We start from the raw sequence: 15,380 nt of genomic DNA, 5'->3' as shown, positions 1-15,380 counted from the left end.
AGGATTTTCTATGTATAGTATCATGTCTTCTGCAAGCAGTGACAGCTTTATTTCTTCTTTTCCAATTCATATTCCTTTTATTTCTTTTTCTTCTCTGGTTGACCTGGGTAAGACTTCCAAAACTACGTTGAATAAGAGTGGCAAGAGTGGACATCCTTGTCTTGTTCCTGATCTTCGAGGAAATGCTTTCAGTTTTTCACCACGGAGATTGATGTTTGCTGTGGGTTTGTCCTATATGACCTTAATTATGTTGAGGTAGGTTGCCTCTGTGTCCACTTTGTGGAGAGTTTTTATCATAAATGGGTGTTTAATTTTATCAAAAGCTTTTTCTGCATTTATTGTGATGATTATATGGTTTTTATTTCTTTATTTGTTAATATCGTGGATCACATTGATTGATTTGTGTATACTGAAGGATCCTTGCTTTGCTGGGATAAACCCCACTTGATCATGGTGTATGATCCTTTTAATGTGTTATTGGATTCTGTTTGCTAGTAGTTTGTTGAGGATTTTTGCATCTATATTCATCAGTGATGTTGGTCTGTAATTTTCTTTTTTTGTAGTATTGTTGTCTGGTTTTAGTATTAGGGTGTTGGTGGCCTCATAGAATGAGTTTGGGAGTGTTCCTTCCTTTGCAATATTTTGGAAGAGTTTGAAAATGATGGGTGTTAGCTTTTCTCTAAATGTTTGATAGAATTCACCTGTGAGCCATCTGGTCCTAGACTTTTGTTTGTTGGAAGATTTTTAATTACAGTTTCAATTTCATTACTTGTGATTGATCTACTCATATTTTCTAATTCTTCCTGGTTCAGTATTGGAAAGTTGTATCTTTCCAACAATTTGTCCATTTCTTCTAGGTTGTCCATTTTATTGGCATAGAGTTGCTTGTAGTAGTCTTTTATGATCCTTTGTATTTCTGCCGTGTCAGTCATAAGTTCTTCTTTTTCAATTCTAATTTTATTGATTTGAATCCTTTCCTTTTTTTTCTTGATGAGTTTTGCTAAAGGGTCATCAATTTTATCTTCTGAAAGAACCAACTTTTAGTTTTATTGTTCTTTGTTATTGTTTTTTTTATTTTTATTTCATTTATTTCTGCTCTAATCTTTATGATTTCTTTCCTTCTACTGACTTTGTGTTCCTCTTGTTCTTCTTTCCCTAGTTGCTTTAGGCATAAGCTTAGATTGTTTATTTGAGATTTTTCTCGTTTCTTGAGGTGATATTTTATTGCTATAAACTTCCCTCTTAGAACTGCTTTTGCTGCATCCCGTAGGTTTTGTGTCGTTGTATTTTCATTTTCATTTGTTTCTATGCATTTTTTTAATTTCCTCTTTGATTTCTTCAGTGATCTCTTGATTGTTTAGCAGTGCACTGTTTAGCCTCCATGTGTTTGTGTTTTTTACAGTTTTTTTCCTGTATTTGATTCCCAGTCTCATAGCATTGTTGTTGGAAAAGATGATTGATATGATTTCAATTTTCTTAAATTTTCAAAGGCTTGATTTGTGACCCAAGATGTGATCTATCCTGAAGAATGTTTCATGAGCACTTGAGAAGAAAGTGTATTCTGCCACTTTCTGGTGGAATGTCCTATAAATATCAATTAAATCTATCTACTCTATTGTGTCATTTAAATCTTGTTTTCTTATTTATTTTCTGTCTGGATGATCTGTCCATTGGTGTAAGTGGTGTGTTAAAGTCCCCCACTATTATTATGTTACTGTTGATTTCCCCTTTTATGGCTATAAGCATTTGCCTTTTATATTGAAGTGCTCCTATGTTGGGTTCATAAATATTTATAATTGTTATATCTTCTTCTTGGATTAATCCCTTGATCATTATGTAGTGTCCTTCCTTATCTCTTGTAACAGTCTTTATTTCAAAGTCTATTTTTCTGATATGAGTATTGCTACTCCAGGTTTCTTTTGATTTCCATTTGCATGGAATATCTTTTTCCATCCCCTCACTTTCAGTCTGTATGTGTCCCTAGGTCTGAAGTGGGTCTCTTTTAGGCAGCATATATATGGATTTTGTTTTTGTATCCATTCAGCTAATCTGTGCCTCAGGCCTAACAACCAGTAAGATAGGAACAGAGTCCCACCCATCAAAAAAAATGAGATGACAAAAAAATATGTTACTGACGAAGGAGCAAGGTAAAAACCTACAAGACCAAATAAATGAAGAGAAATAGGCAACCGACCTGAAAAAAGAATTCAGAGTAATGATGGTAAAGATGATCCAAAATCTCAGAAATAGAATGAAGACACGGATCAAGAAAATACAAGAAATGTTTAACAAATGTTTAACAAAATGTTTAACTAGAAGGAATCAATAGCAGAGTAACTGAGGCAGAACAATGAATAAGTGAGCTGGAATATAGAATGGTGGAAATAACTGCCAAGGAGCAAAATAAAGAAAAAATAATGAAAAAAATTGAAGACAGTCTCAGAGACCTCTGGGACAACACTAAACACACCAACATTCAAATTATAGTGGTCCCAGTAGAAGAAGAGAAAGAGAAAGGGTCTGAGAAAATTTTGAAGAGAGTGTAGTTGAAAACTTCCCTAACATGGGAAAGGAAATAGCCACCCAAGTCCAGGAAGCACAGAGAATCCGATATAGGATAAACCCCAGGAGAAACACACCAAGATACATATTTATCAAAGTAACAAAAATTAAATTCAAAGAAAAAATATTAAAAGCAGCAAGGGAAAAGCAGAAAATAACATACAAGGGAATCCGCATAAGGTTATCAGCTGATTTTTCAGCAGAAACTCTGCAGGCCAGAAGGGAGTGGTAGGATATATTTAAAGTGATGAAAGGGAAAAACCTATAACCAGGATTAATCTACCCAGCAAGGATCTCATTCAGATTCAACAGAGAAATCAAAAACTTTACAGAAAAGCCAAAGTTAAGAGAATTCAACACCACCAAACCAGTTTTACAACAAATGCTAAAGGAACTTCTCTATGTGGGAAACACAAGAAAAGAAAAAGATCTACAAGACCAAACCCAAAACAATTAAGAAAATGGTAAGAGGAACATACATATCTAAAATTACCTTAAATGTAAATGGATTAAATGCACCAACCAAAAGACACATATTCAATTACTTTTAATTTAAGTTCCTTTTAGAAGGGTGTGATTCACATATCCCTTAAATTAGAAGGAAACTTAAGGATGTTGTCCTCCCAACCACCTCAGTATAGTCAAAATAAGGAAGTGATTATCTAAAAAGATTTTAGATAGACCTGCTCTACCATCTAATGGAAAATATATATATATACGTGTATCATATTATAATAATTTACTGATTTAAAATTTATTTATGGTAGTTTTGTCATTGTTTATCTTGGAATCTTCCAGGGAAGATATTATTTTATCTTCAAAGAGAGATATGGTTATTCCTTCATTATTTTTTATGCCTTTTAATTTTTTGTCTTTTGTTTACATTGGTCAGTACATGAAGTACAGTGTTAAATGATAGTAAAGATCATGGGCATCCTTTTTATGTCCTTCTCTTAATGGGATTGCTCCTAGTTTTTTCCCTTAAGTAAGAGGCCAGCTTTAAGATTCAATATGCATTTTATTATGTTAAAAAGTATTTATCAGTTTCAATTTGACTATTTTTAAAATCAGGAATGGATGTTAATTTTTGCCAAGCCTTTTCTGCGTTTGGGGATATGTTCATGTAATATCTTCTCTATAAATACAGTGAATTATATTGATGGATTTCCTAATGTTGAACCTTGAATTATTAGAATAAATCTCATTTGGTCATAATATCCCATCCTTTCTTAAACACATTCCAGTTTTCTTTTTTGTCTCACCATTCAACCAAAATACCTCTGATTTAGGTCAACAGTGATTTCCACATTGCTAAATCTAATCATTGTTTCTTTGTTCTTATCTTCTTTAACTTACATGTAGCAGTTAACCAAGTTGGTTATACCCTTATCTCTGGAAACTTTTTTCTCTTGGCTCTAAGAACACATACTATTCTTGTTTCTTTATACTTTTCTGGATTCTTGTTCTCAGTTTCCTTTACTGGTTTCTCTTTCTCTCTCCACACTCCAGACATTTGAGAATCCAAGGGCTTATCCTCTTATTATAAGCTTTGTATATGTAACTGCCAACCCAGTCTCCATTTAGATGTCTAGTGGGTTTCTCAAGCTTAACTTTTCGAAAATTAAACTTGATATCCAATTGCATTATACCTGCAGCCTTCCGCATTTGAGTTTATGACAATTCAGTCCTTCCAGTTTTTCAGACCAAGACCGTCAAAATACTCATTAAAATTATGTATTCATTTATGTTGGGAATTACTTGTCCAAATATGCATATGTTCAGTTTTCACAGATCATGCCAAATTTTTTCCCAAAATTGTTATACATTTTTCTATTCAGACCACCATGTATGAGAATTCCAGCCTCAGATTAATAGCATCATCTAATATTATCTTTTATTTATTTTTAACTATTGTGCTTTTGTTGAATTTGTCCTACTGTGGTTTTAAATTTGCATTTCTACGATGACTTATGAGGTAGAGAATTTTTAAAGCAATTCATTTAAAGCAACATTTAATGTTTTAATCTATCATAGAGTGTTGGACTCAGATTTCTCCTCCACATTCTGGTTGTGACCTTCACTTTACACCTTTTAGATACTCAGTTATCTCATCTGAACAACTAGATGTGTGTTAATTTAATATGTTAATAATCTACAAGAGAGATTAGGGTTTAAGGTGTTGATTAAGGGGAAGTACTTCATGAAGTTCTTAAAATTATTCACTGAATTAGTTCAAACCACCAAATACACTTACGTGCTCTCAGATTTGTAAATGGGTGATCAGCCATTAATCTTTAATATGGGCTTTTCTGAAAACTTCTCACTCCCTATTAATTCAATTAGAACTTCAAGTCTTCTTGGGTAAAAAATTCATGTTTCTACATGACTTTTATGATTGAGAACTGCATCAAAGATTAGGATATACCACAAAGATGTTTTCTCATTCAAAAACCTAAAATGTCCTAATATAAATTTAAAATAAGTATTGCACATTAGGGGAAAAAAATAAATCCAACAAAACTGAAGCCATAGAATACACCCTTTAATCATGCCAAGTTAGATGTGTCTCATTTTCTTAATGACTTGGTTACAACTTTATCTGAGAAATGCATTCAAAATATGTTGCAGTATCTAAAAAGCTTGATTAATAGCTTTTTCATGATTATTTACTAAGCAATAGTAATGAGTGGGTATGAAAGCTTGAATATCACTTCGCTAAGTAATTTGGTAGTTTATGAAGAAAATTTTTGGAAAATATTTCAAAGGCTTCTCGAAACAAACATTTATGAAAAGTCTATTTTCATTTGGTTTAGAAATTAAGTCTAACGTTCAATTACCTTGTTAATTTATATACAGGTAAATCATCTTATAATTTATTGAACTTCTCATCTTAAAGTTATAGCATCAGCCCAAATATTCCTTTAATTATGGATAGTAATTCTTCTAAAAATTATATTTAGTATTTCTTTTGGTAAATTGAATACATTTAATACTACTTTTTTAATTTTTATATTAGCTGTTTATTTCATGAAATCGTTTTTAATTTTATTTTTAAAGTTACTCTTTATGGTATATAATATTGGATTTTAACTTACAATAACAATAGTTTCTTTTTTAAATAAGTTAGTTGACTTAAGAAAATTGTTAAATGTATAATAGTACAGGTGGTATAGTATGTAAATGTGAATAAAATAATAAAGAGGATTCAGAAATGGTTTGGAAAACAATGTTCTTTTGAATTATTTGCTTTGTCATTAATTTCAGGATTTTGTTGCCTCTTAGAAATATTGGCCTTGTATTTTAATTGTATAATTCAGTGGTTTTTAGTATATTACAAGTTTATGGAACTGTAACCACTATGTAATTTTAGAACATTTTAATTATGCCCAAAAGGGACCCTATACCCATTAGCAGTCATTCTCAATTCCTTCCTCCCCTCAGTCCTTAGCAACCAACAAATTTACTTTCTGTCTCTATGGATTTGCTGCTTCTGGGCATTTCATAGCCATGTTGTAGAATCTATCAGTACTTCATTCCTTTTTTATGTCTGAATAGTATTCCATTGTATGTATATATCACATTTTGTTTATCCATTCATCAGTTGAAGGGTGTTTCGGCTGTTTCTACCTCTTGGCTATTATGAATAATGCTGCTATTAACATTGATGTACAAGTTTTTGCATACATGTTGTCATTTCTCTTGGTTATATACCTAGAAGTGGAATTCCTGGGACTATACATACTATACTATACATACTATACATGTATACTATACATACTATACTATACTAAACATACAATATAATTGTATGTTTAACATTTTAAGGAACTGCCAACTATTTTCAAAGTGACTGCCACATTTTATATTCCCACCAGAAATCTATGAGGGTTCTAATTTCTTCATATCCTCAGCAATAATTGGTATTGTCTATCTTTATTATTAAAACCATCCTATTGGGTGTGAAGTGGTATCTTGTGGTTTCGATTTGCATTTCCCTAATCACTAATGATATAGAAAAAATTTTCATGTGCTTGTTTTCCATTTGTTTATCTCCTTTGGAGAAATGTCTTTTCACATATTTTGACCATTTTAAATTCAGTTGACATTTCATTATTGAGTTGTAAGTATTCTTTATGTAGTCTGGATATTGGACTCTCATCAGATAGGTAGTTTGAAAATATTTTCTCCTACTCTGTAAAGTGTCTTTTCACTTTTGATAATTCTTGAAGCCCAAAAGTTTTTAACTTTGATGAAGTCTTATTTGTCTATTTTATCTTTGGTTACCCATGCTTTAAGTGTCATATCTAAGAAACTGTTGCCTGAACCAAAGTCACAGGATTTATGTCTATCTTTTCTTCTGATATTTTTATCATTTTAATTCTTACATTTAGGTCTTTGATCCAATTTTAGTAATTTTTGTATGAAGTAAGGGGTCCAAACTCGTTCTTTGCATGAGGGTATCCAGTATTCCCAACAGCACTTTTTTAAAACACTATTTTTTCCCCATTGCATTATCTAGACACCTTCGTTGAATTCAGTCAGTCATTGATTTATTTAGGGACTCTGAATTCTATTCCATTGATTTGTATGTCTTTCCTTGTGCCAGTACTACCATGTTTTGATCACTGTACCTTTGTAGGATGTTTTAAAATCCAAAAGTGTGAGCCCTTCAGTTTTTTTCTTTCAAAGATTGTTTTTGCTATCCTGGGACCTTTGGGTTTTCAAATGTATTTTAGGATATGCTTGTCAATTTCTGAAAAGAAGTAAACTAGCATTTTGAAAGGGGATTGCATGGAATCAGTAGATCAATTAAAGGAGTATTATCATCTTCTAATCCATGAACAAAGGTGTCTTTCCGTTTATTTAAGCCTCTTCAACTCTTTTCAACTATGTGTTATAGTTTTCAGTATATAAATTTTGCACTTTTTAGTAAAATTTATTCCTAATAATTTTATTAATTTTGATGCTACTGTAAATGAACTTTTGTTCTTAATTTCATTTTTGGATTGTTAATTGCTATTGTATGGAAATAAAACTACTTTTTCTGTGTTATACCCTGCAAGTTGCTAAACTTATACTAGACTCTAGTAGGGGTTTTTTTTGTAGATTCATTAGGATTTTCTATGTATAAGATCTGAAAATCTGCAAATACAAATGCTTTTATTTCTATCCTCCCAATATGGAAACCAGATTATTTGTTTTTGTTGCGTAAATACTCTGGCTAGAACCTCAAGTACAATGTTAAAAATGATAAGAGCAAACATCCTGATCTCAGATGATAGCATTCATTTTTCATCATTAAGTATAATGTTTGTTTTTCATACACTTTTATATCAGGCTGAGGAAATTTTGTAGGGTTTTTTGTGTTGTTGTTGTTAAGTGGTTTCATCATGAAAGGGTGTGGAATTATGTAAAATAACTTTTCTATATCCATTGAGAGGATCAGGTGAATTTGATTCTGTATTATATGAATACAGTATATTACATTAAGTGATTTTTGCATATTGAAACAATCTTGCATTCCCAACATGAATCCTACTTGGTTGTGGTGTATAATCCCTCATATATTACTGGATTGTTTGCTGCTATTTTGTGGAGGATGTTTGTGTTTATATTCACAAGTGATATTGGTCTATAGTTTTATTTCTTGTGATGTCTTGGGCAGAATTTGGTATTGGGTAATATAGCCTCATAGAATACTTCTTTCCTAATTTTTAAGAATTTTTGAAGAACTCTTGTTAATTCATCTTTTAACATTTAGTAGAATTCACCAGTGAAGCAATCTACTCCTGGCCTTTTTTTGTGTGGGAAGATTTTGATTATGAATCTCTTTACCTGTTATATATGTATTCGGGTTTTCTATTTTTTCTTAGTCAGTTTTGGTAATTCATGTCATTTTAGTAATTTGTCCATTTCATCTTGTTTATCTAATTTGTCGGCATCAAATGATTTATAGTATTCCGTTATAATCATTCTTATTTTTGTGAGGTTAATAGTAATGTCCCCTCTTTAATTTCTGATTTTAGTAATTTGACCTTTTTTTTCTTAGTGTATCTAGTTTTCTTAAATTTCTTGACTTTTTCAAATTACTGTCTTTTGGTTTTATTAGGTTATTGTTGTTGTTTATTTTTTTGTATACTAGGACTCATTTGTTACCACTCTAAACTTTATTGTTTTCTTTCTTCTACTTGCTTTGGGTTTTGTTTGCTCTACTTTTTGTTTCCTTTAGATGTAAAATTAGATTATTGGCTTGAGATCTTCTTTATTACAGGCGTTAACAGGTATACATGTATTGCTCTAACTTTATCCAAAAAGTTTTACTATGTTGTTCTTTAATTCTCATTCATCTCAAAGTATTTTCTAATTCTTGAGATTTCTTCTTTGACCTGTTGGTTATATAGGAGTATATTGTTTAATTTCCACATGTTTTTGTATTTCCAAATTTGATTCTGTTACTGATTTCTAATTTCATTCCTGTGTGGTTAGGGAAGATACTTTATATAATTTTAATCTTTTAAAATCTAATGTGACTTGTTTTATAGTCTAACGGTTAGTTTACCGTTTGTCCCAATCATTGTCTACTGTCTCAGGTGGCCACAAAGTTAATCAATTGCCTGTGCTACTTAAAATTTTGACAATCATGGCTTGGGAGAAAATTTCCTCGTGAGATGTTTTGTACTGGGAGAGCTCTGTATCAAGAAAGTACAGATGTCCTCGCAGATGGAGTCATGCAAAAAACCACCAGACAGGTCAAATAATGACAGTTCTGTGATAATGAGGCTTTGAAAGCATTCCAGATCAGTTCTGCTCCCTCTGGTGGCTGCCCAACTGATGGGTTTCTCCACAAACGTGTGCTGTTCAAGGCTATCATGGACCTGGAGTAGGACAAGTTAAAACACCACAAAGCTCATACCTCTTACTCAGATTAGACTGATCTTGAATAGGTGCTCCCTATTTGCTGGAAACCTTCACTTAATTTCCAAAGTTCTGAAAAACGCTGATTTTGACTCTTTTTTTGGCCAGTTTTCTCATTACCTTTATGGAGAAGAGTTTTCAGATATTCTTAATGCACCATGTCTACTGATACCCTTCATAAGGACTATATGTCAGAAAATTGGGGTTTTATTTTACGTTTTTCTCAGTCTTATTTTCCTTCATTCTTGTTTATGGTATGTTTTTCCACACAACTTTTGTAAAATATGCCATCAGACATGTCAACAAATCTTGGTTTACTTGACAAGGTGACATTATCCTTCAGCCCAAGATTATACAAATAAACTCATATTGATTAATAATTTGTACTGTTTTGTGTTTGCATTTAGGTTTTTATTAATCTGAAATTTATTTTTGTTATAATGTGAGTTAGATGTGAAGTAGAAAGATAACTTTGTTTTTCTTTTTTAAACAGAGGTTCTACATTCTTCCAATCCATTAATTAAAGTAAATGATTTGTCTCTCACTGAATTCAAATACCATTAGATCTATTTCTGGGCTCTTGTTTTTCCTTCTGTTCTTTATTGTAATGCCAAAAATAAATACTCCTTAATGTAATGGTATTATAAGATGTTTTAATATCTGGTAGCGAGTTTCCAACATTATTCTTATTTTTCACATACCTCTTGGCTAGTCTACATACCTTTTCTTCCATATGAATTTCATTTCATGAAGTTTCAAAGAGAATACTCCTTTTTATCATGTCTTATATTAATTTTGAGGTAACTGACAGTATATCCTATTAAACCTTTCTATGAAATATCATTTTTTCTTGATTTAAGCTTTTAAATAAGAATTTTTGTTTGCTGTATTATAGGTCCTCCCTTTTGTGTTGAATTTATTTCCAGATACTTTATATTTTTGACAAAAGCTTTTAAATATTGTCACAATATATTTAACAGATTATTACTCTTATAGATAAAAGCTATTAATTTCCTTATGACTTTTTTCCAAAAATCATTTATTGTAGTTTTAAATAGAATCTTCTGTCTTCCTGGGTATTCAGTCATATCATCTAAAATTGAAGACATTACATTTTCATATTCAATATTATACTAGTAAAATTTAGTTTCATTATCTACTTGCATTTAGCTAAATTTCACAAAACAGGATTAATAACAATGGTGATGAAAGATAATCTGGTTTCATGTTTTGAGTTCAGTGGACATGGGTTCAGTATTTTATGATTTATTTTGATATTTTATGTTCATTCTTTATATTATATTTGGGTGTGTTGTCCTTGTGCTAGTTTAAAAATTATGGAAACTAGATAGTGAATTTATCAAATGGCTTTTTTGTGGAGTGTTGGCCATATTTATGTTATTTTCTTTTTTAATTTGCTGGTGAGAGCAAAGATTTAAATTTTTGAATTTTTATCAATTCTTATAACTAAAATACATTCTATTTTATCATGATTATGCATTTGTATACTGTTAGACTTGATTTTTGCTATATTTTATTCAGACTCTTGCATCAATTTTCATAAATGAAAACAGCCTATGGTGTTATTTTATAATATTTTAATCAATATTATGTTATAGTTGCATAATTTGAAAGATAATTTCTTACTTTACAGAAGAGTGGAAAGCTCCGTAGTTTACTGTGTGTGTGTGTATGTATTTTTTCCTTAGCTAGAAGATTTGAAAAGAGTTTATGATCAACTAGTCTGGAAGAAAAAAAATTGTGAAAATGAATGTTTGGAAACACTTAATAATTTTTATGCCACAGTAAGTTGATATTTCCCTATTTCCCACTAGAGCTCCATTCTCTATTCCCAAGTATTAACTCATAAAACTAAAAGTAATTTCATTATTACACATTTTTTTCTTTTTCTTTTTCACTCAAAAAGAAAAAACAATGTGTAATAATGAAATTACTTTTAGTAATTTTTATTTTAAATCATTTTTACTTAAACATGTATAAATGATGCTTTTTTTAAAGAAAAGAACATGGGATATTGAGCTTTCTAATATCGCAAAAGATTCTTCAGATGTCTCAAAAGCATATTCTCAATTGATGGAAGAAAATAGAAGACTTGAGATCGATATTGAAACTATACTAGGTTATATCAGTGACAGGTAATATTGCAAATATGATTTTCATTCTTATATAGCATATCTAATATGTTAAATATAATAAATCACTTCATTTTGTGTTCCTGGGGTGGTATGATGGTGTTTGTGTTTGTCTTTATAATTAGCTTAAGTTTTATTTCTATCCCAAATGTTGCTCTTTTATCATTCTGAATCCATTTAGAAAAATCAAAATAATGAAAAGGAATTCATATCACTTCCCTTGAACATATTCTCTTATACTTAAAGATACTTTAAAATGTGTCTAACCAAGCTCGTGATCTCCTTCAGTCAGTACTCAATTCTTCCTTGAAACTACTAAACTAGATTTCTTAGCTCGTAAACTTATGAGTTTTCTTGATTCCCCTTTCTGTTTCAACCCTCATATTCAACATGTTAACAAGAAATGTTCCACATACTAAACAATTTTTTAATTTATCTGTTTCAATACTGCACCAGCACTCTGGTACAAGCTATTATCATGTCTTGCATGAACTTGTGAACTGGTGATTTCCAAAGCTGGTTTTGTGCAGTGTTGGTGGTGTAGTGGTGAGCATAGCTGCCTTCCAAAGCTGGTTTACCTGCAATAACTGCTCCCTTTCTAATCCATTATCTACATTGTGGTAGGTGTGTTCTTTTTTCTTTTAATTTTTTTAACACAAGTATTATCCGTTTCCCTTCATACTTTCATTAATTTTAGCAGGGGTGAGGGAACAAAAGCCCCTCTTTAACGAACCCCACAAGGTTCCTGAGTAGGCAGGAATGCCTGGCTCTGCAGTCTCCTGTCACACCTGGTTCAGCCTTATTATTTGGTTCAAATACAACGGCTTTACTTCAATTTCTCCTATTTGTCACGTTTTTTTCCCAGCCCTTAAGGTGTTTTTATGCTAATTCCTTTTCAATAAATGTTTTTCCTCCACCTTCTACCTAGTTAATTACTACTTATCTTTAAGATTACAGCTGAGAAGTCAGTTCTGGGTAGCTTTCATTGACTGTCTAGTTATATCCAATTCCTCTATTATGTGTGTATATGGCATACATTTTTCCCTTCATATCGCTTGTCATATTTGCAGCTTTGTGTCTGTAAATATTTGACTGGTGTCCATCTTCCTCAACAAATGGGAAGATCCATGAGGGCAGACATAAGCCATGATCATATTTTCTTCATCATTGAATTCTCATCGTCAAGCATAGTTCCTGACATGTACTATGCTATCTATCATTAATTATTGAAAGGAGGGAAAGAGGAAAGAATGGAGAGAGGTGATGATGATACTGGACAATTGTGTAGGAAGTTTGGTAAGATTTCTTAGTGCTTATTTTATCTTTGGATGATAGAATGAAACCATTTGTAAAATTTATCTGTGTGTTAAATACACTTTTTTAAAGAAAGCAAAAGGAACATTATTTTCTAAAGGATAACCTAAAATTGTAGTTGTAAACTTTATTTTATTAAGAAAGAGAACCAGAGGCGAAGAAAAATCTGAAGAGTGGGTAAGCTAATGACGAGACAGCTCTGGAGAAAAGGAAGAGTGTGAGAGTTACATTTTATTACATTATCCAGCACCAATGAGTACCTGCCAAGTCTTAGTGGTATAAAGGTTTATTTCTACTTGGTACTGCAGCTTCGCTGTGTCTGCTGTGTGTGTGATTCATGTAATTTCTACTTCTCAGATGCAGGGTGAAGGATGGAATCTTTCTAGGGCATGTTGCTCTGGTAGCACAAGTGCATTAGTGAGATAACTCAGTGGCTCTGTAGCTTCCACAGGATGATAAATGTTACTCCTGCTCACACTCCACTGAACAAAGCAAGTCATATGGCCAGGCCCAATGTCAACTGGGTGGGAAGTCTAATCCTGTTAAAAAGAGAGATAATGAACAATTGGGAACACTAGTACAGTCTATCACAGGCAACGGGAATGTAGCAACCCTGGTTGTAGAGGATTTCCATAGTATGCATTATGCTTGTTCAGATAACATCTTAAGATGTCACTTATTTTTTTTTCTCAATTTGTACTTGAAACTAAAAATTAAATGGATGATTTTAGCAGCAGATTACACAGTGCTGAACAGAGAATTAGTGAAAAGTTTGTAACATGAAGGAGAGATTAAGAGATGTGCAGGCAAGAGTCACATCTGCCCCATACCTACGTGATGTTCCAAAGGAAGAGAAAACAAAGGACAGAGGCAATATGTGAGCACATAATCAGCCATTCATCTTGTTTTTTCAAGTCTCTTACTAGGGTGGATGGATGGATAGATAGAGAGAGAGAGAGAGAGAAAGAAAATAGACAGATAGATGCAAAAATAATTACTCATTTCCAAATTTCATTTGTTTTTCTTCCAAATCTTCTAAGTCATTTTATGATTCCCTGTTTGATGCAAATACTTAAAGCTTATCTTTTACTGCTTAAACATAGTATGAATATTTTATAATCTGTATCCAATAATGTAAATACCTGTAGTCTTTGTAATCTACTTCTGTATATAATTCTTCTAGCTGATGCTTTTGCTGTCTCTTTTCCCTGTGCTCTTGGCTATCTTTACTGTGTGTTGTCCATTTTCTTCTGGAAACCATTTGTGGAAAATCTTTGAGTCCTAGGATAAAGTTGAGTTAATCATTTGCATCCTCATATTTTTGAAAGCGGTTCTATTTTGCAATTTGTGTCCTTGGATATGCCCAGACTTTTTTTTTCGTTTCCCAAACCATGATATTCAAGCTCCATTTTATCAAATTTCCAGGGCATTCAGAGCAAAAGTATCTTGTATGATCTTTTTATCCCTTTGATTATAATGCATATTTAGTGTAGAAAAGAAAGTGTAAAATGTTCAAAAACAGATTGAAAACCTAACATCATGTCAATAGATAGAGGTGATACTGTTAATATATTACTGATTTTTTCATTCTTGATGAACGTGTGTTCTGATTTTATTCCCATAATTGAATTTTTTGTCACATTGTTATACAAATTTCAAATACATCATTTAAATATCTGTACAAAAGTCTGTTATATTAGTGAACCTTGATTTTTGCCAGGATTACTCTAATTTTTATATTCAGGTTTTTATTTTTATGACTTACTGTAAGTACATATATTATGTTCAGAAATCTTAGCATCATTGCTGTTTAAAATTTTTAAGTAGATTTATAGAAGTAGATTGGCTATAATATTTTAAAATTTCTAACCCCTCTCTAAAACTGCTTTCCAGAAATATACCACTTATTGAAGCTGAGCAGTTCATGAGCTTGTTTTGTGATGCACTTATGCTAACATTAAGTACTACTACTGTTTTAAAAAAAATCTATTGCAATACAGTAAATGAAAAAATATATTCTCAATACTGTTTCAAACTCCATTTCTCTGATCACTAAGGAGGTGGAATATTTATACATCCTCTCTTGAATTCTACTTTCTCTAAACAATTATTGTGTGCTTCCAAGGAAGAAATAAAGAATTTAGGATTCAGAGAGGCAAAATAGCTAACCTAATTCCCACAGCTAGCACAGCTGGCATTTGAAACCTGATTTTCTATATTTTGATTCAGGATTTTTCTTATGTCATCTTTTGGAATTTAATTTGACTTCAGTTTAAATGGCCTTTAGTGGACACTCAAATATGCTTATTAACATGTTAGTCTAATAATAATAATCGTTAATAGTAGATCTAACATTAAAACTGAAATTATCTTAGGGCACAGGTAAGAGTGTGGTGAGTTCACAGAGCTGTACTTTTGACTGTGTAGCTGGAGCTC

General features: G+C 31.6%; 1 protein-coding gene across 1 annotated transcript in view; it reads left to right on the top strand.

The window, feature by feature from the left end:
* The window catches only part of CCDC178 (coiled-coil domain containing 178), a 362,657-nt gene that overhangs the window by 73,874 nt on the left and 273,403 nt on the right, over positions 1-15,380 (top strand). The window contains exons 10-11 of the mRNA XM_019930330.2: positions 11,187-11,282; positions 11,497-11,633. Of these exons, the coding sequence (XP_019785889.1) occupies positions 11,187-11,282; positions 11,497-11,633 (233 nt within the window). The remainder of the gene's footprint in view (positions 1-11,186; positions 11,283-11,496; positions 11,634-15,380) is intronic.

The sequence above is a fragment of the Tursiops truncatus genome, chromosome 13 (genome assembly GCF_011762595.2).
Source record: "Tursiops truncatus isolate mTurTru1 chromosome 13, mTurTru1.mat.Y, whole genome shotgun sequence".
Classification (NCBI taxonomy): Eukaryota; Metazoa; Chordata; class Mammalia; order Artiodactyla; family Delphinidae; genus Tursiops; species Tursiops truncatus.
The sequence above is the reverse complement of the archived record's forward strand: the minus strand, read 5'-3'. Positions and strand labels throughout refer to the sequence as shown.